Genomic DNA, 26,048 nt, shown 5'->3' with positions numbered 1-26,048 from the left:
AACGGAGGAATTTCCTCATGTGAAAGTATATTTTTACGCGTTTGCGTTTTTCACATGTATGTGGTATGTGGCGCTGCTGGGCAAACTCATCACCCCCGGTGTCTAATGACGTTGTGTGCATGCCGTTAAATTCAGCTCTCCTTTTTTTTTTTTTTTTTTTTTTTTTTGCTACGAGCGTTGAGAGATTTCACGCTTCTTTACTATTTCGCGTCTCGCTTCCAACATGGGGATAATTTTTTTTTCCCCTTCAGTCGTTTCTCAACCTCGCAGAGCTTCAACTTGGCCACTAACATTCCCTTCCCTTTTCGAAGCGGCTTTTTTTTTATTGTGGTGGAGCACGCAAGACAGGATTGCCAGATGTTCACTTGTAGATATGTATATATATGTACACATATGACTGTTTTTTTCTTTTTCTTTTCTCCCCTCCTTTTGTTGCTTCGTGCAAAGGGAGCAAAATGGAAGACCTAAGCTGCGGGCCTTTCCAATATGGAGGCTTCTCTTACAGTTTAAAGTGGGACGTTAACGTTCCTTTTCGAATGGATAAAATGGGTGGGATGGCCCATGTTCGTGGGCATGACAGAAGGCACAACGTTAAGCGGATGATCGGCCACACTGCGGTTACGTTGCTCCTTTTTTATTGATAACTTTTTTTTTTTAATGGACACCTTTGGCTTCTTCAATAAATGCAAAAGGGAATGTTGCCACGTGTTGGGACGTGCTATGTTGCAAGGTTCCCTTTTTCATAACCTCCCTGGGGAGGGATTCCTTTCCCCTCCCCCCAACCAAAAACATACATAAATAGAAACGTACATGTGCCAGACTACTTAGCATTCCTTTTGAATGTGTTTTCAAAACGGGGGTGAGGATAACCCATCAGAAAGGACACCTTACTTTTTTCCTACTAGTGGAAGTGGTTCGTATGTTAGCGAATTGCTACAACAAGTGTTTGATGGTGTGGCGTTCCTTGTGGGGAATACCTCCCCATTGGGGCTGTCTTCCAGCATTTTTCGCGAATAGGCAGACAAACAAGGAAGAAGCGGGAACACACGGCATTGCAATTTTGGCAGGAAGTCGATAAAGTGGACGAATAAAAAGAAAAAAACTTCCACGTTGTGCCTTTTTGGAACGCCTGCAATGGGGAGAAGGCCGCCCCCTTGCTCCACCTCATAACATCATTATTTGGTGGAAAAAAAAAAAAAAAAAAAAACCAACACATACATATGTGCGTACATAAAACAAAGCGCTCGCAAAACCGCCTGGGCGAGTGGTGTTACGCGAAATTGCTAAAAAAGGCAACGCAGCTAAGGAAAGAAATTTATTTAAACATTCGTTCTACTTTATTTCGTCCTATTCCGCGCCAGTCCTCTTTTTTGGAGGCGCTTTTTTTTTTTCCTGTTGCACATGTAAACTGTGCATTCAGCTTTGCAAAGTTGCGCAAAGGGGTAATTAAAATGAAAAGGAAATTTGTTCTCCACTCACATGTACACTCATTTTTGAAAAACAGGACGAGTGTACTTCTTTTAACACCCCAAGGGGAATTTTGTTATATGCTAGTGATTGTTTTATTATTTTTTTTTTCCATCCGGGGGGGAGTGGAAATCGCTCGATCTGTGCATAGCCGTAACATTTTGAGGGAAAAAAAAAATGATATCGCATGAACGGGCATGTTCACCATAACATGACATAACATGTGCTACAAGCGAAGAAACCGAAGGAGCACGTTCACCAGGCGGCGATGCCAAGAAGGGGGTCCTTTCCAAAGGAATGCCCCACCGCGGTGAGCCCACGCAACAACCACGGTGCCACACGGAAAAGAAGCGCACAAAATGTATGGAAGATGTCCACGGAAGCTTTTTCAAAACGACTACTCCACCTGTTGAGGGTAAACCGAATGATGTTTTGTGGCCCCTGTAGGTGCGCGTACCACTTGGGGAAAACCAACATTCCCAGTAAGGGGGTATATGGTGCTCATGTAAAAGGGGAGGTAGTACCCAACCGGCTGGACCACTTGGTGGTCAGGATAAGCAGAAATAAGAGAAGTGATCCGTTTGAGGAGTCCTTTGGGGGGAGACAGTCTCCCCGTCCGGCGGATAGCAAAGCCGAATTGGGGGCAAAGATTAGCACCAATCGTGGGGCACACTTTATGGCCAGTTTTGGCCCAAATGGTGAAAGTGAAAAACGGGGGAAGGAGTATCTGCTGAACGAATTGAATGAGTTTGTCTCGTTGGATCGGCGGGGCGAAGAAAGTGGCGGCACGGTGAAATCCTCCACCCAGAGTGAAAAAAACTCCAACGCGGGTGGACACGATGAAGAAGTAAAATTGGAAAGGCTACTAAAGAAGAGACAAGGAAAAAAAAAAGACATCGTAACGATAACGGAAAAAGCAAAAGACGAAATAAAAAAATTGATCAAAGAATATCATAGCAAAGAAGATAAGGACACAAAAAATTATGTTTTAAAATTATTTTATATAATTAAGGGATGCAATGGATTAACTCACTCCTTCAACTTCGTCCATAGGAGTGAGCTCCATGCGAATGATGAGCTGATCTTCGAAGACGACTGTAGGGAGAAGATCCTCCTTGCGATCGACAGTAAGTGTGTTCTGTATGTTATTAACACGACGCTCGATTATTACAGGGACGACCTGACGGAGCGGTTTATCTTCACCAACCCGAACGTCACGTCCGTGTGTCCCTGCGGGACCAGCTTCCACTTTAACCCCGGCGGGAGTTCATCGTAAGTACGCAGGTACATGCATACATTTGTTTACCATTCTTAACTTTTCTGTGTTTATGCCTTTTTTTTTTCCCGTGCAATCCTTCCCAAATGAACCTCACTTCAATGTTTGCAATTTTTATTTTGCAAAAATGGCCTGCTCAGGGAAGAGCGCCGCCGTTTTGCATTTTGATCGTCTCTAGCAGATTGTCCATGTCGATTTCGCCCTCCTTGACGTAGTTTAAGTCCTGCGTAGTGAAAAAGTGAAGGGAAATGGTAAAGCGATAATAGCGTGGGAAGACGTGGCATGCAAAATTTAAACACGCATGATAAAGCGCTTACACCCCTGCGAGGGCATCATCTCTGCCGTATTACCTTCGGGTACAAATTCGCGTTCTTCTTGTAGATCGCCTCATCCTTCGTAATGCAGTAGTAGAGGATACCATCACAAACGTACAGGTCAGATTGTGTTTCCTCTTTGGCAGTACCGGCTTGGTTGTCCGTTTCTTCCTTTTCCTGCGTGACATGTTGCGACGAAGGTTCTGTTATGTTGGTTGTCATGTGCACCTCACCGCTTTCACTTTTATGTACCGTCAGGGGTTGTACCGCAAAGGAGGAAGCATCAATTTTGTAGATGCCCCGCGAATTTGGGTGACCACGATGTTCATCCACCCCATCGGTGAACAAATAATTGGTGAAAAAATTGTTTGTAAGAAGAGGATGCTTGTTTTTGAAGAGCCAGCTTTTTGCATTTATAAGGAGAACCTTTTTCTTATTCGTTTTTTTAACCGTGTGGATGTATAACTGCAGAATGTAGTGGTCCTGGGGGAAGGTGTCCTTAATGTGTTTTTTGAAGAAGACACTTATGGTCTGTACGACTTCTTCAATTATATCCGGTTTGGATAAAAAGTCGAAGTAATAATTGAGGCATTTTTGAGACACGGCCACTATACTGTTGGAATAAACATACACATCGAAGAGGAAGCAGATGTTTAGATTTATGTATTTTGATAGAATGAGGTAGTTGTCTCTGTTCTTTTGCTCCTGCTTCAACGTCTTGTAAACGTCTGTGCAGCTTTTTAACATTAGCAGGGCATCATATAGGGTGTTAACCTCTAGACTGAAATTGTTGACGAAGGAGCCCTTTTTCAAATTTTTGTAATTCACTCGTAGGAAGACACTTCCGTTGAGTGCCTCGATGGCTTGTTGTATTTCCTCCAATTGGCTTCGGAACTGCTCATTCTTGAAGAGGTCCTTTCGTTTGCGTTTTTCACATCTATCATCCGGGATGTAATTGTGAGTGAGGTCGTTTTTGTGGCATCCCAACTCAGTCGATTCTTCTACGACGGTGTCACAACCCATGTGTGCACTTTTCGCTTCTGAGTGGGTTCCTTCCTCTGACACATCCGATGATGCGTCCGAGTATGAATCGAAGGAGGAGTACTCATTGTCCTCTTCCTGTACTGCCCGTAGCGTGTTCCGTTTGACGTAACTTGGGAGGAAAACCGAATCGAGCAGGAGGTACTCCACAAACAAATCATTCAATTTTATGTGCTTCGATTTGATCATGACGTTATGATACTGCTCATACAATTCTTTGTACTCTATGGAGTTGCTCTTTTTCAAAGTGGAGTTGTAAAATTCAGGCTCGAACAGATCGAACAGGAGGGCATTGATCCGGTGGACTCTGCTTTGTATATCATTTGTTGATGAAGAGGGGGGATAACACCATTCATGAACATTTTGGAATAAAATTTTTTTTTTTTTTTCCTCCAATTTGGTTTCTCCACTTATGGAGTGCAACATGATGGTGTTAATGAGCTGGTTGACGATTTCGCGATCTTCTTCCTGTGTGCTGCTGTCGTTGATGCAGCTTCTTCTGAGAACCACTTTGAGTTGGTTTTGCGTGGCTACCCCCTTCGACGTGTCTGCCCCGTTTGGCCCCTTCTCCTGTGCTTCCTTCGGGTGGGTATTTCCCATGTTGACCCCCCCCGTGATAATCCCATCAAGGTGGTAGTTCCACATCCTGCTGATGAGGGTACATTCGTTAGAAGTGACCGTTGCGATGCCTCTGTCTAGGTGCAGATCGATTCCCACTTTAACCAAGTTGTGGTTATACTCCACGTCTGCTTCATCAGTGCTGAGCAGAAGAAGCCCGTCCAGGTGAATCTGACGGATCTTTTGCAGGGTTTTATCACATCCACGTAATATTGTTCCACCGTCCCCCTGCGGTCCATGTGTGCAGTTTTCCATCCGCATTTTTAATTCTTGTGCCTTCTCCTTTACATGACCCAAAAGGGAATCTTTCACTTTGCGTGAGTTCAGAACCAGGTGGATGGACTCAAAATTGTCCACCAAATATTCATAGAGGAATGAGCTCAACAGGACAGTGTCGTCACCAAGGGGGTGAGTCACGCACTGACAGTCGTCCATTATGCTCTCTGCCTCCGCTGCTTCGTTTACTTCACCGTTCAGGCCCATTCCTCCGTTGTCGTTGTGCATACCATTGTGGGTAGTGATCATTTTTGCGAAGAGACTGAATCGTGTTCTTCTCAATACAGCGCAGACCTTCAATGCATTCCCCTGTGTTGCAATTCGGGTACATGGAAAAAGTGTAAATTTTGGACGCCCTTCTTCCGAACAGCTCCAATAGGTAACGAGACCCATTCAGTTTTTAACTAGCTATGATCAAGGCAGACATGCGTGCATTTATCTATGTCATGTTTTATTAACTTGTGAAGTTTGTCGACATATGCATGTACGCGGCGGGTTGCAGCCACGAACCATTCCTTCACAGGAAAGCTACAAATGATACAAAAAAAAAAAAAAAAAAAAAATTATTTTCCAGATTATAATTCTGGAGTATATAGAAATATATAGTAAGCCATTTTTCAGTTGCTACCGCGACATAAAAAAAAAAATGATAAAAATAAAACGACTGAACAACAGGGCTGCAATTGTTTTGTTTTATCGCAAGGGAGGGTACCAAAAGGGAGGAGGGGCCCATTTCAATAACGTACTTCTTCTTCTATCCACCGTTCGTGACAAGCCCGTCCTCCCGTTCTTTTTTTTTCCCCCATTTTGCACCTCTAAATTAGGGTCGAATGGCTAAACAGTGGTACGCGGTGCCAAAGTGCCATTGGTTAATTTCCAATCGGACCGCTCCTCGGATTTGCTCGGATGATATATTCAGCCGCATATACATATGGGAGGCGCATTTTCACCTGTTTAGAAGAAACTTTTTTTTTTTTTTTTCCAGCTTAAGGCTTGGCTGTTGTATTGCCGCTCTTAGCCGTTTGGCCTCTTCACCGCTACACCGTTTTAATGATCCCCCCTGAATGGTAAAATTTGAGGGGAACGTCACTGATGAGAATCTACCTCAGTCAGTTTACCTTCGTGCGTATCTTCCGCACTAGGGGATGCCATTTTATGCAGAAGAAGTGGCACATGTGCGAGGCGCTTTTTTCCATTTCCTCGTTAAGGAGAAACAGAGAGTTGAAGTTAGAGCTGCAACGTTAGGAGGCTGCACGCATATTCGATTCGAGCGAAGAAGCAGTCTCGAGCGGTGTGACAAGCTGCCTCTCTGTACACATAAAAACGTACACCCAGCGGCTGTCGTGCAAGCATCACATTCATCCTAAGGGAGTTTTTTTTTTTTTTTTTTTCTTCCCACCTGTTGTGAGATATTACGCGTTCGCGAAGGAAATTAATTTTTCCATTTAGCCCTTTTTGTGCGACGCGTTTCGAGCATCTCTGATACCCTACGTTGTTCGCTTTTGTGCTTAAGGCGTGGATCTCTTCACTTGGTTCCCCCTTGGCACGGACCCCATCTTCTAATCACCGCAACTTAACAGGGGTTTTTTCGATTAGTGATGCCTGCACGGGGTACCAAGCACAGTGACGAGCTTAATCTGGGCAAGAAGCCATGAGAGCGGCCACACGAGCAGCCTTGCGAAGGTTAGTACAGACATGCTTGTGTGTATGGAACTGTCCCTAATGGTTTCCCATTCGGAAGAAGCCACACGGGCAGTTACTTCACGGGTGACTTCCTCACTGGTGATTCCCTCCCTGGTGACGTTTTCCCCAGTTATTGCGAACGCCACCTGGCTTCGGAATCCTCGCGAAGTCAGTCATTCCCTACCCACCTCCCCTTCGCACGTGAGGAAGATGTTAGGTTGACCAGGACGGTTCCCTACCGTAAATGTATCTCTTGTAACGTGCACCTTTTGTGAACAACTTTCTGCCGTCCCGTTTCTTCTCGCACCCCTTCCACCTTTTTGTTGTCACCGTATTCGCTTATTACCTATTTATTATTATTTTATTGTTTTTTTGGCTTGCACTTTTTTGTTCGCTTCATGAGCGTTCTTTCCCTAACTGTCGCTTCTAACCCAGCAAGTTTGTACACGAAGGAGCGTAAAGGCATGAGGTGGCACAGGAAGAGAGGGCACACGCAGAAGGATGTTCCTCCAATTTGGTTCACGGGTAAAGCGAGAGAAAGCTGTACGCACTACTATGTGTATGTTTACATTTATATATAGACTTGCACCTATTCCAACGTGTGAGCATACATGTGGTGACTGCCCCCCCTCACCCCCTTATAGTGCCTCAGACGTGGGGGTGAAAACGCAGATGGAGCTGTACCACCACCACCCGTGAACCGACAACACTATTGGGGCGATTTGCAATTTTTCCCATTTTATATATGTTCCCCCTCGCAGAATAGGACGTACCTGACGCAGGGTAAATGTTCTTAATGGAAGGAGTGAACCAAAGGGGAAATTATATCCCAAAGGTAGACGCAGCGGCTCGCGCAAACGGTGCGGGTGAAAGAAAAAGAAGCAGAAAAAAAATATGATTGTCTAATTGGCTTTCCTTTCCCCCGACTTGCTCCATACCCCATTTGCAGGGAGGCAGGTGCAATTTGCTGATCGAGCTGGGAGACCGCCACGAGTGGAGCGACTCGACTGGCTGTGATTCACCCAGGATAGATCCTACCGATATCGCTATTTTGCTGCTTCCTACCGTCATTGCACTGCCACCCCATCGAGCGAGCGAAAAATGAATCATGAAAATGACGAATTAAAAAAATTCAAAGGTAGACCTTTATTCGAAAACGTGCACCGAGTGAAGCAGCCGAGTCTCCTTTCCCACAAAGCCCTTGACATTGACCTGAAGGGGTTCCTTAACCTGGCCGTCATATTAATATGTACAGTGAATTTCAGGCTAATCGTGGAGCGTATAAAGAAGCGTGGGTTTGTTATAAATGTGCCCCCCAGTAGTGAAGTTTTGAAAAATTTGCCTCTCCTAGTTTGTTTTGTGTGTCTAAGCGTAAGCCTCCTTTTTAGTTGGTTTATAGAAAGGCACGTGGCATGTTGGTTGTTGCGTCAACCGTGTGGTGGTGATGAGGGGGTTGGAGGGGGGAAGGGCTCTTCTGGGCACTTCCTTAGTGAGGATAAAAATAGTAAAATGAAGGAGTTAACGAAGTGTGAATTTATAGATCAGATAGGTTTTTCCCGTGGGAGTGACGAAGCGACAAACGATGGGAGTGTTCAGAGCGGCGGGAAAAGCCCCTCGGGGGTGAGACGTAGAGGTGCAAAAAAGGGCCAAGAGGAGAATCTTGAGGAGGAAGGAGCAACAGAAGAAGATGCACCTAGTGGGGATGCAGGAGGATACTCATTTGGTCCGTTTGAGAACACACACAGTTGGAGCGAAAAGTCGAACGGGTGGAAGAATTTCCATCTGTCCATTTTTCTACTAAGGTGTATAAATAGCATTTTCATCCTTCTGTTACCATACTTAACGGTGACTCACTACGACGCAGAACCTTTTTTTTCGTCGATCCTACTGACCATATCGATAGTCTGGTTTTTTAAAATATATTCCTTCCACCAAGTATGTTACGACACAAGGAAATTATACATCGATAAGGTGAACCTTGACAAGATAAAGGACCCTTCCTTTGAAATACGATACGTGAAGAATTACCCTCATTGTTTGAAACTGAAGGATTACTTCACCTACATGCTTATGCCAACGTTATGTTTCCAGTACACATACCCAAGGACAGAGAAAACGAGTTGGTCTCGCGTGGCCAAATATTCCATTGAAGCAATTCTACTAACAATAATTATAAAAATTATTTTAGAGCAGTATATTTTTATAACGATAGAAAATACCTTTACGATGAAGGAATTCCAGTCAGCACAACTAACCGTTAAGATCATTCATATAATAGAACGGATGTTAAAGATATCTATAGGAACGCTATACATTTGGCTCATTGGTTTTTTAATCGTATTTCATCACTGGTGTAATATTTTGGCTGAAATTACCCGATTTGACGATAGGCTTTTTTACAAAGACTGGTGGAATGCTAGCTCCTTTGCAGAATATTGGAGGAAGTGGAACCTACCAATCCATTACTTTGTGCACAGACACATTAACAAGCCGCTCATTTACTACGGGTTTAACAGAAACTTTTCCATGATTGTTGTTTTCTTCATTTCTGCTTTGCTACACGAGTATTTAATTAGCATTCCTTTGAAGTTGGGTTTTTCTGGATACGTTTTTTTTTTTTTTATTGGGCAAATTCCTCTAATATGGCTAACCAACAACAATTATTTTAAAAAGCGCAAGACGACTGGAAATGCCATTTTTTGGATTGTCTTTTGTATCACAGGCCAGCCCCTCATTGTGTTTATTTACTACTACTCCTGGGTCAGTCGCAAGGGCATTCTGCACCGGTGAGGGGGTCACGCTTACGTGTCTATGTGCTTATATGACTATGTTTGTGTGTGGGGAGTTTTTCCATCCAACGGAGGGGACGCCTTCCCGTAGCGTCTACTTGCAGCCACGGACGATCTTCGTTTGTGCCTCCGCTTCATGTGTTTAGTAGTCCATATGTATGTGATGACATTTACACGTATGCTCGAGCGGGCACCACTTTCTTGTTAACAATTCATCCCACCGTACATATATATACAAACCTACTTGTGTATATTGTTTTTTTTTTTTTTTTTTTTTTTTTTCCTGTTCGTCCCGTTTTTCCCCCCACAACAAAAAAAAAAAAAACGCAAAATGACAATTGTGCGCAAAAAATATAGATATATGCAACGCAATCAAATACCAGTTGGAGTAGACCAACATGCGACTACTTCAAGGACACGCAAAAAAAAAAAAAAAAAAAAAAAAATATTCCGCTTAGTGTCATCCCCGTAGGGGTCCCTCTATTTGGATAAAAAGCGTGCCACATTTGGCCATTTTTCTACTTAACTGTTCTGTCTTTCATTTACCACTTGCCCATTTGGTCTGGAGGAGAACTACTACACGCACAAATGGGGCCTGCCTGTACGACCAACGCGAAATTAAAAAAAACAGACCAGTGAGAGAAGGGTAGACAATTTAAGGCGAAGTCTAACTGTACTCCCAATTCTTTTACGCCGCTAAAGCACATGTCCTGTGCGCTTTTCCCACCCCCCCTTTTTTGATGAAAACGAATAAGCATATGTCTTGCCAGCCATGGAGAGAGGTAAAAAAGGAATAGGAGTGGGGGAAGTCAAAAAGGCCCACCCCCTGTGATGTCACAAGGGCATACTTTGAAAAGTCTAACCAACTGTTTATGCGGTGGTGGGCAGAATGACTACACTGCGATGAGGTCTTTCCTTTTGGTTACCTGCGTGGCTCCCACGTGGACGTGCGTTTGCTGCCAGGCATATCCACACGCACCCCACGCTGAATTATCTGAACGCTTACCCGCACTACTACTTTTTTACTCCCCCCCCCAGTGGACGAGCTCGACGCCATCAAAGATTATCTCACCGAACTGAACCGCTCAGCGCAGAGTTTACAAAATGCGAATTACCACCGCAGTGTGTTGAAGGATACATCGTGGAAGGACCAGAATAAGAGGAACCCCTTCCTCCGGTGCATACAAATGAAGAGAGACGTGGAAAAGCAATTCAGGTGCATCGACCTTGTTAGTCACTCGAACGACGCAGACAGTGCCAGCACGTCGGATGACCCCTCTGAGGGGGAAAGACAAAGTAGGGGAGGCACTCCAACAGGAAGGGCACCTCAAGTCGAACAACGAAGAGGAAAAAAAACAACCTCGCAACAGGAGAGTGGGAGGGGAAAAAAAGACATCCGCTTTTCACTTGAGAATAGAAGCAATGCGAAAGAAAGAAACCAACGGGGGGAAGCTAACGCGTGTGCCACTTCTCTTAACGGAAAGGCGGATACACAGACGAGGCTCATTCCGTATGGAACGGCGAGGAAGGGGGAGGAGGGCGAATATGGCAAAATGGGGATCTTCTCCCTGCGAAAAGGGCATAGCGAACAAGAGAAGCCCCCCGTCCGCACAGATCAACGGAAGGAAAGGAAAGCGGAACAAACGAAGCAGGCAAAGCAGGCGGAGCAGTTAGGCAATTTCTCAAACGAGCGGGAACGGGAACTCTTCCAGTACCTAATTGTAAAGGCAAACGACGAAATCGAAAATATCAGCCAAAGCTTAAGGAAGAAGTATGAGGAAGAGCTGATGAGCAAAGTAGACCAGATAAAAGCATCGTACGAAGACAGGATAAAGAGGTTGTCCAAGGGAAGGAGATATCTTCGTGATGAGAAGGAACAAATGGTGAAGGAGGATAAGTTCAACAAAGAGGTCATAACAAAATTGGAAAAAAAAAATATATTATTGCTACAGGAGATGGAAGAATTGAAAAAAAAATATCAGCTTGTTTGTGACGCAACGTTACAGAAGGACGTCCTAAAATGGAATACCGATCAAGTGGGAGTGGAAGTGGGAATGGGAACAATGAGGGATGAACATTCTCGGGAGGACCACCTCATTAGGGATTATGAAAAAAAGATAAACAAGCTAAAGGAGCAACTGAACCGAACGCATGGAGAGTGCTTATCTTTTAAAACAATGTGGGTAAGTTAACACACTGCAACATCATTCATTTTCTTCCCATGTGAGGGAAATAAACGTATAGGTGGTTCACAAGCGGGTCTATCATATATGTGTTGAATTGCGTCATTTTTCTTTCACCCCCCCTGCAGGAAGGACATGGACGGCAGTTGCACCAGCGACAGGAGGAAGTGGTACGCACACCAGTTTGCATAAGCGCAGTGAGGGATCTTGTAATGTTGCGCTTACACAGCGTATAGGTGTACGATTAATTGATGAGTTGTCCCATGCGTTCGTAACCCCTACACATATCTGTCCGGAACGTGCTTCACTAGAGTGACCTACAGCGGGAAGTGCACAAGTGTCTTACCTCCAAAAAGGAAATGGAAGAAAAATGGGCACACCTGAAAGGGGAAAATTTCAAGGTAGAACAGGAAAGTGCCTTAACGCAAGGTTGCACTGTCACTCTTTTTATGCGCCTTTTCCACGACTTATACGTTCTGAACCCATTCCTGTTCATGCCCAGATGGAGGCAGAGAATGATCGCTTGCGGGCCGAACTGAAGAAAGCCAAGTTGAACATCCAGAAGTTGGAGGAAAACCATGCGGACGTGTAAGAGGCTGAATCGTCAGCAGGGCGATGAAGTCGTTGACCCGTGGGTGGCGCTAAAACATAAATTATGCGCAAAGTTTATTTTATTTATTTATTTTTGTCCTAGCTGCCAGAACAAGGATCACCTCCTTGCGTGCTACAAAACGGAGGAAAAAAAGCTGAAGGAAGATGTGCAAAATTACAAAATGGTACAAAAGTATCTGGCGGGCGGGTGTCTACCGAAGTGATCAATCTGCCATCACTATGCATCTGTGGACACATTTGCAGAGATCCATTTTTTTCTTTTTTTTAACAATTTTAGAAGTGCGCCTTGCTGGAAAATAAAAACCAGGAGCAGCTATTCGAAAAGAAGTGCAAAATGCTGGAGTGAGAAAAGAAAAAAAAAAGATGCCAAAATAGTGGACATCTCTTACACGCGAATGTTCCTTGTGTCCACAATGATGCGTTTCTATTGCCGACTGGAAGCTATAACGATGAGATTACCACTCCATTGTATTCCCGTCCCCACTGTAGAAACGCGCTAAAAGATACAGAAAATGAGAAGAGCATTTGCGAAAGGATCTGCGAAAAGAACGAGTAAACTGGCTTTAACAAAAATAAGAAAAAAAGAAACTCGTTTATGCACCCAAGTGGAGGAATAAACAGACACATTTGGCAGCTCACCTCACCGTTCTTCATTCTACCCCTACCCCTACCCCCACCACCAACAATCGAAGAAACATACAGAGAGACATGCTCATCGAAATAAAGAGCCTAAAGAACGAACTGTACGAGTGCAAACATAAAGCTTACAAAATTAGTAAAACTGGAGTTAACCTTCCGCAGGGGGGATATTCTACGGATACTCGAATGGGATGGAGGCAAAAGGTACAGCAAAGGGTTAGGTCTTACTGCACTGCATGTAGGGAAGAAAAAAAAATGCATTCCCATTTGCACCCTGTTTTGTAATTCTTTTTTTTTTTTTTAGGGGTGGCCTCTTCCGATGATGAATCAGTTAGCCGTGGAAGGGAATCATCACTTGTAAGTAGCTTCTGCACTTATGTAGCAACCTTTTTTCTTGCCCCACAACCGTGCCCCCGCTGGGATGCATATGTACATAGATTGTGCAGCATTGAGAGGGGTTACCTCCCACTACTTGCATCAAGCGAAATGATTGCTCCCTTTTCGTCGCAGATGAGGGAAGACACACCCGGAAAAGACGAACAGTTGTAGGGATACAGAGGGGGCAACCGGGCCAGACGCCCCGCGTAACGCAATTCCACATCGACGGGTTTTACCCCCGTGAGAGGGACTCCCCCCCTCAACACAACCTAATAGGAAACTGCGCTTTCATCCCCTTGCTGAGTGTGAATTATTCTCCATCCGTCAGGCATTACTAATGGGTCATATCATTTGGGGGGATCTTCTTTCTTTCCACCCCGCAGCCCAGGAGAGCAGGACACAACGCAAAAGATAAAATCCATAGAAAAACAACTTACAGTAGGGAGTAGCCTCCTTTAAATGAACACACCCATGTACTTACCATTTGGGGAGTATATATATTCCATTGGACAATTTTACTTCTGCCATTTTCCCTCCTTACCACCCCTCTTCACAGCTGCTTAAACTTGAACGTAGTACCAAAGAAGCGGAATTAAAAAGGTGTCCAATGTATGGTATGTATCTTAACCCAGTTGGAACATTCTCATGCGATGGGGTGACTTCATCTCATCACAGTAGGACCTGTCTGTGCGATATGCCCTTCCTTGCATACATCACCTTTCCAGGGGGAAGAACAGAAGAAGTGAGAAGAAGGGAATGTCTCACGAAGAGGCTCCAATGCATCGACGACAAAATAAGAATGCTTGACGGGACTTTAGAAATTATTCAATTGAGCACCGGCGATCACGTTACGTGATGGGAAGGGTCACTTAGCAGTGTTTATGCAAAATACCCCTATATGGGTGGCAGAGTCTTAACCCTTTAGAAGCCTCTTTCGTTAAAACAATTTTGTGTACATAAAAAGAGGGTAGGTGTTTTTCTGCCATCATTTCATTACAACGTTAACGAGAAAAAGTTGTTCATATTTTACTTTTTAATTTTTTTTTTTTTTTCTGTTTGTTGCGTGGGTGCCCCTCATTCGACCGTAGGAAGTATTATGCCCGCACATATTTTATAAGTATATGTTTGTGCCCACGCATATGCACAAAAAGAACAATCCTCTCATGGCTGTAATTTTTTTTCCACTTGTGGGGGATGCTCCCAAATGTACTTGCCGCTTTGGCTATACATGTCGACCCTTCTTTTTTTTTCCGTGATTGGGTGGTACTTCATTGTGCGCGGCGGGGAGGTTCAATTGGGACGCCCCGCTCGAGCGAATACATACGCATATGCATAGGTATATATATGCGCATGCATATTTCCTACGTAGTCTCATTTTTATTTATTTAATTTTTTTGAAAACACAGCGCGGCTGCCCATTTAGGTAGTTACTGCGTGTTCCTATTTTGCGTTTGAATTTATGCGTTTGGTAATATTTCTTCCGACGTGTAGCTGAGTTGCGTACTTCCCAGGAGAGGTATTCAACCCTGTGGGTATGAACCCGCTGAAGCAACTCGTATCATTTGAAGGCAGTTGCCATGACGGAAGGTTCGAGTGAATATACAGCACATTAGGTGCATTCCTGCGTGGGGCTACAACATGTGAAGCGAGGCTCCAACTGAAGGGGCATTCACAGGACCAAGCCTGTGTAGATTCGCTGCACTTAGGTTGGTCTATTTTATTTTTGTAGTGTCATACAACACGTAGTTGCAGTGAAGGGGGCATAGCAAAGCTGTTCGTCACCTGCACCCTGAACCATGGTGAGGGAGGCGCACGAGCTCCTGGACGGCAGCAGACCCATCCCCATCGATAAAATAACGTACGAGCTTTCGCAGAATATTATCCTAGCATTTGACAGCAACGAACTGGCTACAAGTAAAGACACGCAAATTGAAGTGGAGACAAGAATAGGGCTCGTGATAGACAAAAATAAGAATAGGATAAGATTGCCAAGCAACACAGATGCCATCGTAGAGAATAATTATTCGGATTTTTCCTCAGGGGTGGACAAACAATCGTTTGATTATCTGCTAAATTATTTACACTCCCTGCGGGGAAAGGAGGGGAACAAATGGGGCGCCAACTACGGGGAAGTCAATAATCGGGTGGACAACACAAACATGTTAAAGGGGGGAAAGGTACAAAGTGAGAATAGAGATTTTCCCCCCGGTTATGAAGAAGAACAATTTCGCCAAAGGGATAATTATATATGTGAATTTTTTTCAACAAAAAAGGTGAAAAGTGTAGATAAATATTACGTCCTTTCGAATGAGAACTCCCGCATTCGTGTCACAACTTATTTGGATGAGGACGCAGGTGGGGAGAACGAAAGCATGGCCAAGTCGCTGTGCAAAACGAATTTAAACACGTGGAATATCTACATGGGGAATAATAAGGACTACTTTGATGATGACGATGATGAAAACGACGATACTGATGAGGAGGATGCGAAAGGGAAGAAGAAACGGAAGACTGACCAGGGCGGGAGGGGACATACCCAACCAGGTGACGAATGCGTAGACTACAGAATTGCAATTAACCTGGAACAAACCAAACGAATAAGCAAATTATTCCTGTCGAAAATTTCACCTGTACATGAAAGGGTAAAAGAAAGAACTTCCTTCATAAATAAATTTTTGGGTATCCAACTGGACTTGACAAAAATAAAAACGAAGGATGATGGAGGAGGAGAAATTTACGAAATTGAAATTGAAATTCTTTCGAAAAGTATTTTAAAAGCTATGTCAAATTTACGTAACAAAAATGACTCAAATTATTTGCTTTTTATTTGTTCCAATTTGATAAATAATGCGAGGGGGATATGTAGGGAGTTGTGTAATTTTAGGAGGAGGCAAACATTGGGGAAAGATCTTAGCCTGGATTGTGGGGAGGACAAGAATATGCAAAGCAGTTATGTGCATTCATCGAAGGAAAAAAAGAAATTTGAAAAATATATCCACTCGGTCACCCCTATCATTGGGGATTACATGTACAGGGTTGTTGCCAAAAATGAAGAAAAAATTCATAACATGCTCGGCCAGGAAAGCCTGTCCAACAAGAGCAAAATTGAGGCTTTGCAAAAACTTATCGACATTCGACGCCACAATAAAAAGTCTGTCAAGAAGATCAGCGAGACGTATGCAGAGAATCGCTGGAGGGTTGTTCGCACGCAGGGAACGCAGGGCGAAATAGTATTGGTCAGTGACGGAAGTGAGGGAACGGAAGAATTGGACGAAATGGCCGATGTGGAGAACGTGGAACCCACAGGATTCAACTTCGACAACAGCAGCGCCAGTGGCAGCGAAGGGGAGGGAAACAAAGGCGAAAAGGGCAGCACAAAAATCGACAACAGTAAGTATAAGAGTTTCTACAGCGACACGTGATGTGATCAGTCTGCATTGGGAAGAAAACCGTTCCTCCGTTCCTATATCGTTTTTGTGGTCCTCAGGTTAGCGAGACCTGTGAAAGCATTTTCCCTTACGTGTGCATGCGGAATGGTGTTGTTTTTTTTGGATTGTTATCCCCATTTGCACACACTTTTCCAATGATGCTCGTATTTGCTTTTCCAATTTTTTTTAAATTTCGCGCACGCGCTGTACAAGCGGGTGACTCACCTTTTACTCGAACTTTTTTCCCTTTTTTTTACGTGAACATTTAAAACGGAGGGAGTTAACCCGTTGGTGAGCTCTTACAAATATGATTATCTTTTCTCGCTGCTCAATTTGGAGGGGAAAAAAAAAAAATCACAAAAAAGATACGCCGTAGGGTATATCATCATGGGTGGAATTTTCCTCCTACGGGCAACTGGGCGCACCGGTAAAAAAAGGACTATACAGAGTATGGGTGCGAACAAAATTACCAGCTTCTTTGCAAATTGACGGAGGTTTCCTGCACCCTTATATTTCCACTGGGTATCCCTGCCAATCCGCGTTTTTTTTACTTCCCCCGCGAAAATGTACTTGTGCAAATATATACATATGAGCATTTATTGCTTGCCCCTTTTTGTGCGTACCTATGCGTACAGAAGTAATTCGCATGTCGTATGCGCAGCAAGGGGGTAAAAATCGACGCATGACCGAGTGCGCTTTTCTTTGTACCTACTTCGCAACATACATCGGGGTATAGCCCATCAGGTGGGCTATGTAGGCACAGCAGCGGGTTCTGCGCGGTAGGGGAGGGGGTTCAAATGGGCTTCAGCGCAGCACCACTGGTTGGTTGCACAGGGGGAAAAAATAAAAGCAAGCGACGCATACGCGCATGTTACAAAAATATATACATATCTATATATGTATATATATACATCACATTAATGCAAGGTGCATATAACCCCAATTCCCAGGCCATGTAAAATGCGCATCCCATTTTTCCTAGTGACCACCAGCGAACGCTTTTGGCATGTAGGAGAAAGGGACGCTTAAAAAAAATGCACTTTCTTTATTTTGCATAATTTTAAAGCGCGCAAATGTAGCAACGAAAAAGTAGTACATTTCTCAAGCATACATCGCTCAGGTGAATAAAACGAAACAACAAAACAAAAACAGCAAAACAAACACTTACCAAAAATTCCTTTGCAAAAATTAAAATAAGTAAAAGTACCCCATTTTCCATCACGACGTAAAGTAAGCAGGAAAAACGTACGCAACTCGTTTTGCTAAATTGTTTTATAAGCAGATATGCGTACCAGCGAAATGCCCACAAAATAGCCGTCGAATCTTTCTACATGCTTTTCCTATATGTATAAAAACTTTCCCCCATTTAGGTTACCCTAAACCATCCACGCCAACCCTCTCCCTTCACATTTAAACTTCACTTTATTTTAAGCCAAAATGAGTAGGAGCAAAGTTTTCTTTGATATTTCCATTGACAACAAAAGTGCTGGAAGAATTGTATTCGAGCTGTTCAGTGACATCACCCCGAGAACATGTGAAAATTTTAAGTCCCTCTGTGTAGGTGATAAAGTAGGTTCCAAGGGAAAGAACCTACATTACAAGAATTCCATTTTCCATCGAATTATTCCTCAGTTTATGTGCCAAGGAGGAGACATAACAAATGGAAACGGATCTGGTGGAGAGTCCATATATGGAAGATCCTTCACTGATGAAAATTTTAAAATGAAGCATGACCAACCAGGATTACTCTCTATGGCTAATGCAGGACCGAACACGAATTCGTCTCAGTTTTTTATTACTTTGGTTCCATGCCCATGGTTAGATGGAAAGCACGTTGTTTTTGGAAAGGTCATCGAGGGCATGAACGTTGTAAGGGACATGGAGAAAGAAGGCGCTAATAGCGGCTATGTCAAAAGACCAGTTGTCGTTACCAACTGTGGAGAAATTTAACGGAGCAGAAGGGTACTTATCCAGTGAGTATACGCATATACATACTTACGTACATATGGGATAAGTGTGATGAGGGGAAGTCCGTTTCCATTGCGCGCGGAAACACCTCCTCGAGGAAGCATGCCCCTTACGCACACAAAGCTATATTGCTAATATTTTTATAACGATCGTTAAATTTTGTATATTTCATGAGTAATTTATACACAGTGATTACTTCACGTTTCGTATTTACCCCCTCAAAGCATGTGCACAGCTAGCTGTGAATGGGCATAGAGTGTACACACATATATATATCGTTCTATTTCCTGTCCTTTTGTATGCCTTGCTCCTTTACCTCGCGCTTAGGAAGCAAAGCGTCTTATGTAGATTGTCGGGTAATGTTTTATTATACATTGAAAACGTTTTTCCCAACAGCACTTTTTTCCTCCATAGGGCATTTTTCATTCATCAACCATTGTCCACGTAGAACATCCACCCACGCATGCATTCATGTCTGCATGCAAACACGCACAGTACAGCAATATTTAATCCCATGAATTAGCATTAAAAGGAAAACGCACCATCCTGTAGAACTTCTTACATTGTTAAAAGGGGGTGAAAAATCTTCACCTGTGGCTGATAAAAGGCGTAAGGTGCTAGGTATTCCGCCCGTTGGTATTTACCCCGGACCGTTATAAAAACCGCTTCGCCGTAGCGCATGAATAGGGAAAATAGGAACATATCGAAATTTATGCCCTAAACAATTTGCACATTTCGCATGTGAATGACTTTTATCCTTACCTGTGGGTAGAGCGTGCATCCCCTTTTTTACTCATGGATAGACCTACCACCCATCTGTAGGTGAAAGAAGAGGACGTGGCGAAGTATATCTCTCTAAAAATGTAGCTATACATGAACTGGAGGGTACTACTCTACACACAGTTCATTTCCCCAACAAAAAAAAAAAAAAAAAAAAAAACCTGGTGTGTGCAAAAGAAATGGTGAAAAATGTACTTCCAGTTAGGGAGTTAGTTCCATACTAAGCCGCTATTTTAGTCTCCTGTTGTGTACCCTTTATGAATATGCTGCTTGAAATAAGCTTTATAAAGGCTCGATTTATTTTTTCCCTTCTTACATGATGGATGTTCCCCAAATTGGGGGTTCCCCCCGTTGTGCATGCCGCAATGAACAATGCATGACACGCCCTGTACACTTTGTTGTAACATAAAAAGGGGGAAGACCCTTTAAACGAGCTAAGTGAATTTTCAAAAATGGAAAGAGAGAGAAGGAAAAGGTCGTATAAAAAGGATGGGGATGGGAAGACGTGTGAGCCAAACTGGATACTCCGCACGAACACACGTGAAGCGGTGTGTATATCCATCCGTATATACATATGTACAGCTTAATACTGCGTAAAACTGAGTTTACAACTAATTGGGAATTAAAACAACAACAAAAACAATTTTTTCAAAATGATCAAAAAAAAAAAAAAAAAAAAAATACCCAGATGATGTGACAGTTCATGGGTTGGCATTACAAAATGGCAAAGGGAAAGTATAATGTGGAAGCACACAAAATGCAAAGAGGCGAGTTAGACAGGGAGCGTGGCTCCTTATGTCCATGGCCTCACATGGCACTAATATCGTCATATGGCTTCCCCAGATTTTTAAGATGCTTCTTTTGGGATATCGTGTAGGACACAATCATAACTGAGAGGGTGATCTGTGGGCGAGAAAAAAAAAAAAAAAAAAATGAAACAATTGCAGCGCACAACTCCGATGTGAGTGCTGCACTTACACAAATGGGGCAACCCCATTCGTGCATATTTTTTCTTTTTTTTTGACAAACCTTGAAAAGGAAAAGGCAAACCCAGATGGACAAAGCAAATGATAAGTGGGAGATGTTGTACAAATAGTTCAATCTGAAGGGGAGAGTAATTAAATTGTTGCCATGAGAAGGGGGAGAGGGTGTTATGTGTGTATATGTGGTTGATATGTTGCCCCATCCATGGGGAATTTGGGTCCCACTTGGAGCCCCTTTCATGAAGCACCTACCTTGGGAGGGAACACACGATGAGGGTCACGACCGGCATGGACATGTAACCAAGTCTTCGCGTGGGGATGTGCGAAAAGCAGAAAATGTTTTTGCAGGGCACTTCGAAGGAGGAGGTGTTCATGTAGTAGATGTTGTTGTTGGGAGTTCTGGAGATTAGGACGTCGGCCAGGAGGGTCTACGGGAGATGCAAAAGAACGGGTGCATGTGTAGGTAGGCTCGTATGCAATGGCATTAGTACACTATTTTTAGTGCACCCTCCTCTGTGCAGTGTTGTCGGCTCGCCCTGGCCCTTACGTGGAAATATTTGTTGAGGGAATCCGAGTCCAAATTGTTGTACTTGAGCAAGTAGGAGTGCTTGCACCAGTCGACGCCGACCTCGAGGAGCAGAATAATTATGAGCCAGCTGGAAATGCTAAAAAAAGAATTCTGCGTTCTGTACGCAGTGGACATTTTTAGCAACACGAGGAAGGCGTCGATGAAGAGGTAGAAGCGTTCGACTGCATCTGAAGCGACAATTGTGAACAGGGTAGTCTTGGAGAATTTTTTGAAGACGGTTGACTTGATTTCTGTGAAGTTACTCATCACTAGGATAAGGAACATGGTCGACTGGGGGTAGGAAAAGGGCGAACAGACATATGTACGTGTGTTCGATGGCGTGGTGAAAATGTATTTGAACATCGGGGGCTTTTTGCGTGACCGCATTGGACGAACATACACACGCAGAGCACTGTTGCAAAGCGAGGTTTTCGAAAATTACCTCCGACGAATTGATCGCAATGTTCAACGAAAGGAAGCGTATGAGGTGCGCAAAGGCATGGGTTAAAATATAGGTGAGGACAAAAATGTACTGCACAATAAATTTGATTAGAATACTATAGAAGGGGTAGAAGATGGGGATTTTAAACTTCTTGTTCATTTGGTCGTCCTTGTTATTTTTGAGATTGTCGATTTTGTTTTTTTCCCGTTCGTTCGGACTGAGCTGGTTCTGCTTCTGCATCTGGTTTGGGTTTTGGTTGTGCCTGGGGGTGATGGCAATTTTAATGCCTGTTGGTTTGTTCTTCGATTGGTCATCATTCGGGGGTGCCTCATACGGGTTTAGATGTTTCGCATTACATGATTTGTTTTCTGAGAAGTGATCCGCTTGGATGGAGGATCCCCCTGTGGTGGCTGCAGTTGTATTCGTCGTGGTAGTTGCGTTAATCGTGGGGGAAGATGCTGGGAAGGTAGTTTTTTTCCTACCTTGCAGAGCCCCACCTGGGTTGTGTTCCGACATGGCGGATATTCCCCCCGTTTCCCGTTCGTTCTCTTTACTCGTGTAGTGGTTCCGAACAATGTACACATAGGATCGTAAGTTAATGATTCTGATGAACGTTCGAATCATGTCATCTATGAGGTCCTTCCCTAACGACCTCAGCAGACGTTCGACAATTTCAAGCATATTCAGCACCACGTATAATTTCATAAAAGGCTGGGCTCTTATGTAATGGTAAATTCTAGACGTGTCAAGAAAGGAAAAAATGTAGATGCAGATAAGGATGAGAGACATTCTTATTAGTCCACTGTATTCTGGGAAGGATAATTTGAGGGAATTCAAATGTTGCCTGAGTAACTTTCTTTTCATTTCTTTAACTTTGGAAATATTTTTCATTATGCTCTTTCGCTTTGCGAATCCTTCATTAAGTTTGTAGTAGAGGCAGTTTTCGCTGTTTCTCTTTTGGGTCATAAAAAGGGGGCTTAAATGACCGCTCTGGTTCTGTCCGTATGAATCACTTGGGTCATTTTCCTCATCGGGGTTACTCTGTCCATCCAGGAATAGTACCCCGCCGAACACGTCGCATATGTCGTTTGGGTTTGTACTACATGAGAGATCACTTTCATCAGTTGTGTAGACGCTTTGGTTGGAAAAATCACTGATTAAGTCATCCGCGTTTTGTTGGTAACTACCCCTTTGGGAATCACTTTTTGTTTTTCTTTGTCGATTATTTATTGGAAGGAACAATGTGCTTCCCTTTTGGGGTTCCTCCTTCTTCTTCGTTAGATTATTTGCCTGGTTTGGGTTCTCTCCTTTGCGCACATCGCCATTCTGTGCAGTCACCGCCGGTTCGGCAGTCACCTTGTCACGGGGTTGTTCCTTCGCTTGATCACCAGAGGATTGCCGTTCCCCCTCCGTTTGGCTGCTGCCCTTTTTGCCACTTCCTAGGCACTTGGCCTCGAAGGACCGGGTGACAATCTTCTTCTTCTCCTCGGCCTTAAAAATGCTACACGAGTAGAGTCTGTTCATGTGAAAGAAGAGCAACACTCTGATGCCCAGACTTTTTAACACGTCGTACAAACTGTTGGCTGAACTTTTTAAAATATTGCAAATTATGCTTTTCGCAAATACGAGCGGTTCGAAGAGGAGTAGACTGGACAGGCGGTTTGTCTTCCTCCTCCGATGGACATTTCTTTCTATGGACTTTTTATTAAGCAATTGTAGCATTCTCTTGTTATACTTTATCTGGGCCCTCCTTTTCCTCTTTTCAAGATTGGCGTCCCTCAAGTGGTCGGCGTCGTCCTTTTTCACGCTTGTGACGGAGTCGTCATTTTGGAGGGGCTTCCCATCTGTGTATTCGCCGGAGCTCCCAAATTGGAAGTCTAAAAAAGGAGTCTGCTTCTCATAACTGTCTCGGTTTACACAGGAGGGGTGCATGGCACACTTATCACTTTTGGCGCCCCGGTCCGCGCTGCTTCCCAGTCTGGTCAGACTTCTTAATCTACTCAGTACAGAATTCGTGTCAATGGAGTTATTCTGCGAAATGCTTTTTACTCCCTCGAGGCTCAGTTCATCTGAGTTGGAATAATTCACGTTGTAGGATAAGCAGTTCACACGATTATGTCCAAAAAAGGAATTCTTCGAAGAATTTTTTTTCAAAACGAATGAACATTCAAGTGAATTCCTTTTACCTGACTGGTTATCCATTCGATTTTTTTTATTTTTTTCCAGAATACTTCTTTTTCTCCTTTCATTTGGAGAAAATTTGTTTGAACATTTAATAATCCTCGCTTTGTATTTTTTTAAATCTTTATAATTGTACGTTGTTGCATATTTATAAAATTTGAAATTTTTTATATTGCAAAAATGGCGCAGAAAATTATGACCGGTATTTCTGAGAAATGTGTACAGCAAAATGGAGAGAGAGCGAATCACCTGGACAGGCATAAACGTGATATCGTAAAGGATGTTATCCAGACAAAGGAGGAAGGAGAAACTCATGATTTTTTCTAGGAAGTATGGCACGTTCAACATGTGCTCCAGTGCATTTTCTGGGATGGAGTCTGTCTTAAAAAAGGTGTCCAAAAATTTGTAAAAGTCATACTGGCGTTCATCCTTTCCGGGGTTGTTTGCTTGACCACTGTTGGGTTCCTTCGTTGCCCCTCTTACTGCGGCATTTGCTTCGTTTACATTTTTCTTCCCCTTCCGTTCTGCCGCTTGGGGAATGCCTCCCTCGGCGTTTTCCCCGTCACTCAGGTACGAGTCGTAGTACCTCCCCCCCGAACTTCATCTAAAATAAAGTCGTACAGAGTTATCCTGTTCATACTTTTCTTATCATTTTAATATTTTCGCGTTTGCAGTGTGTGTGGGTGGGGGAAAAGGGGAAGGGGAGTCTTCACAGTCCTCACCAGGTAAACTCATTACTACATAAATATGTATGCATATGCATATGTATACGCATGTATGTATATACCTATGTGTTTACTGATGCGTCTTCCTTGGGGCGTCTTGGAAGGACGCCTTTCTCAAAAGCAGTCCTGCTGGTGAGGATTAGCAGGGTGAACATGCAGGCCCAGCAATGAGGCACAAACGGGAGGAGAGCATTTGTGGCTACTAATAGGAGGCATACCAAAGAGGAGAAAAAAAAGAAAAATACTCACAGTGTTGCACTGTTACGTATGTATAGTACATGCAAAGACCCAATAACACGAAAGAGTTTGCACTAAAAATTTATCTGTTCACTTTTTGCGTAGCTTCCGCGTGTTTTCCCTTGCTACTCATTCATTTCTTTTCCCATGTTTTTTTTTTTGTATCCCTTCATGGGAACTAATTCCCCACAGTTGGAACTTTGCAGTTTTATTTTTTCATGCGTTATATTAACGTCGAAGTTAAGCATGCGGAAAATTCGCGTCGGCTTGCACAGGTCGTGTTCGTGCTGCTCGACCCTCCAGTGGATGATTCTTGAGTGCACAGAATAAGGCGCACCCGTTCCCAAGGGGGGAATAGCAATTGTTCACTACTTGTTCGTATACATTATTTTGCGCGTCAAGCGAGTGTCACCACTGGTCGCTTACCCTTTTAAATAAATTATGCAGTGGAATGAGGAGCAGAAAAGGAGAGTCCCTTGAACAGTGCTTATCCCTTACATTTTTGTAAAAAAAAAAAAAAACATATTAATTTTTCATAAATCTGCATGCTTGACTTGATGCGCGAGAAAAAGGTGGTGGTGAGAGGATTGAGGAAAGAAAAGGAATTGCCACTTGGTTAGGGCCATTTGGGCAGTGGAATACCAAGGTACTATACCACCTTAACGGCTTTGACTGAGTTGCGTTATTTTTTTTTTTTTCTTGTGGATGCATTTGAGGGAGCAACTCTGCACCCTGATGGAACCCTAAATGGGTGAATGGCGTTGTCTCGAAAAAAGGGTGGCTAAAATGTGTGGAGCAGAAGTGGGATATTCTCCCCTTTTGGGGAACTCCACAACGGGGCCTATGGAAGTGCGCTACCCCTACAGACACAGACCTATTACGATTTGCAATTCGCGTAAGGCGTGCTTACTCGATACTTAAAGCGGTGAATGTGGTTGGTTCATCTTCATCAACAAAAAAAAAAAAAAAAAAAAAAAAAAGAGGAAGAAAAAGGCGCCAAGAAAAGGCGAAGTAAGAATGTGGATTAGGTTAAAAAGGCTGAATATGCAGGGCGATAAAAGCTCAAGTGGTCACACATGCATGTGCGCGTGTAGGACGCATACTTGAAACATAATAAAGCACAAATGAAGAAAACAATGTGGGTCATCACTGGGTTATTTAGCGGCAACAGGTAGAACACAGAGCCACGTATCATGGAAGACCTGTGCACAATTTTTGCGCGAAATGGGGGCATTTAATTTGATCACCCTTCATTGTAGGTAAAAATGTATACGGTGAAATCAAGCGGGCACAGACCGTTGACGTGCAACATCGCGCCTGTGTATGGACATGTACGGGGGGAATTGCGGCATGAAAAAAAAAAAAAAAAAAAAAAAAAAAAAAACACACACACACATAAACCTCCGTTGGCACACAAATGGAAGGAACCGCCTGGCTTTCTCAAACTCGACAAATTATAC

General features: G+C 43.5%; 7 protein-coding genes across 7 annotated transcripts; 5 read left to right on the top strand and 2 right to left on the bottom strand.

Annotated features, from left to right (window-relative positions):
• Positions 1-1,891: 1,891 nt before the first annotated feature.
• PCOAH_00021680 (HesB family member) lies at positions 1,892-2,743 on the top strand (the record flags this gene model as incomplete). The annotated part of the gene is made up of 1 exon (XM_020058975.1): positions 1,892-2,743. The coding sequence occupies one exon, from the start codon at positions 1,892-1,894 to the stop codon at positions 2,741-2,743; it is 852 nt and encodes a 283-aa protein (XP_019914573.1).
• A 136-nt stretch (positions 2,744-2,879) lies between these two features.
• Positions 2,880-5,241, bottom strand: PCOAH_00021670 (D123 family; the record flags this gene model as incomplete). Its single annotated transcript, XM_020058974.1, has 2 exons — positions 2,880-2,966; positions 3,094-5,241. The coding sequence occupies 2 exons, from the start codon at positions 5,239-5,241 to the stop codon at positions 2,880-2,882; spliced, it is 2,235 nt and encodes a 744-aa protein (XP_019914524.1).
• Positions 5,242-7,776: 2,535 nt separating this feature from the next.
• PCOAH_00021660 (Diacylglycerol o-acyltransferase) lies at positions 7,777-9,465 on the top strand (the record flags this gene model as incomplete). Its single annotated transcript, XM_020058973.1, has 1 exon — positions 7,777-9,465. One exon carries the CDS (start codon positions 7,777-7,779, stop codon positions 9,463-9,465), a length of 1,689 nt encoding a protein of 562 aa, XP_019914633.1.
• Positions 9,466-10,504: 1,039 nt separating this feature from the next.
• PCOAH_00021650 (Uncharacterized protein) lies at positions 10,505-14,129 on the top strand (the record flags this gene model as incomplete). Its single annotated transcript, XM_020058972.1, has 12 exons — positions 10,505-11,647; positions 11,776-11,817; positions 11,959-12,048; positions 12,150-12,235; positions 12,342-12,423; positions 12,537-12,601; positions 12,749-12,811; positions 12,952-13,102; positions 13,203-13,255; positions 13,660-13,714; positions 13,833-13,890; positions 14,002-14,129. Coding segments are annotated over 12 exons (2,016 nt in total), but the record flags the coding sequence as incomplete, so codon positions are not given.
• Positions 14,130-15,072: 943 nt separating this feature from the next.
• On the top strand, positions 15,073-16,698 carry PCOAH_00021640 (Mrna capping enzyme; the record flags this gene model as incomplete). The annotated part of the gene is made up of 1 exon (XM_020058971.1): positions 15,073-16,698. The coding sequence occupies one exon, from the start codon at positions 15,073-15,075 to the stop codon at positions 16,696-16,698; it is 1,626 nt and encodes a 541-aa protein (XP_019914406.1).
• A 1,443-nt stretch (positions 16,699-18,141) lies between these two features.
• On the top strand, positions 18,142-18,654 carry PCOAH_00021630 (Peptidyl-prolyl cis-trans isomerase; the record flags this gene model as incomplete). Its single annotated transcript, XM_020058970.1, has 1 exon — positions 18,142-18,654. One exon carries the CDS (start codon positions 18,142-18,144, stop codon positions 18,652-18,654), a length of 513 nt encoding a protein of 170 aa, XP_019914592.1.
• A 1,605-nt stretch (positions 18,655-20,259) lies between these two features.
• Positions 20,260-24,223, bottom strand: PCOAH_00021620 (Uncharacterized protein; the record flags this gene model as incomplete). The annotated part of the gene is made up of 5 exons (XM_020058969.1): positions 20,260-20,355; positions 20,482-20,554; positions 20,688-20,863; positions 20,983-21,294; positions 21,446-24,223. The coding sequence occupies 5 exons, from the start codon at positions 23,972-23,974 to the stop codon at positions 20,260-20,262; spliced, it is 3,186 nt and encodes a 1,061-aa protein (XP_019914702.1).
• Between the last annotated feature and the right edge of the window lie 1,825 nt (positions 24,224-26,048).

This window comes from Plasmodium coatneyi, chromosome 8 (genome assembly GCF_001680005.1).
Source record: "Plasmodium coatneyi strain Hackeri chromosome 8, complete sequence".
In the NCBI taxonomy this organism is placed as follows: domain Eukaryota; phylum Apicomplexa; class Aconoidasida; order Haemosporida; family Plasmodiidae; genus Plasmodium; species Plasmodium coatneyi.
The sequence above is the reverse complement of the archived record's forward strand: the minus strand, read 5'-3'. Positions and strand labels throughout refer to the sequence as shown.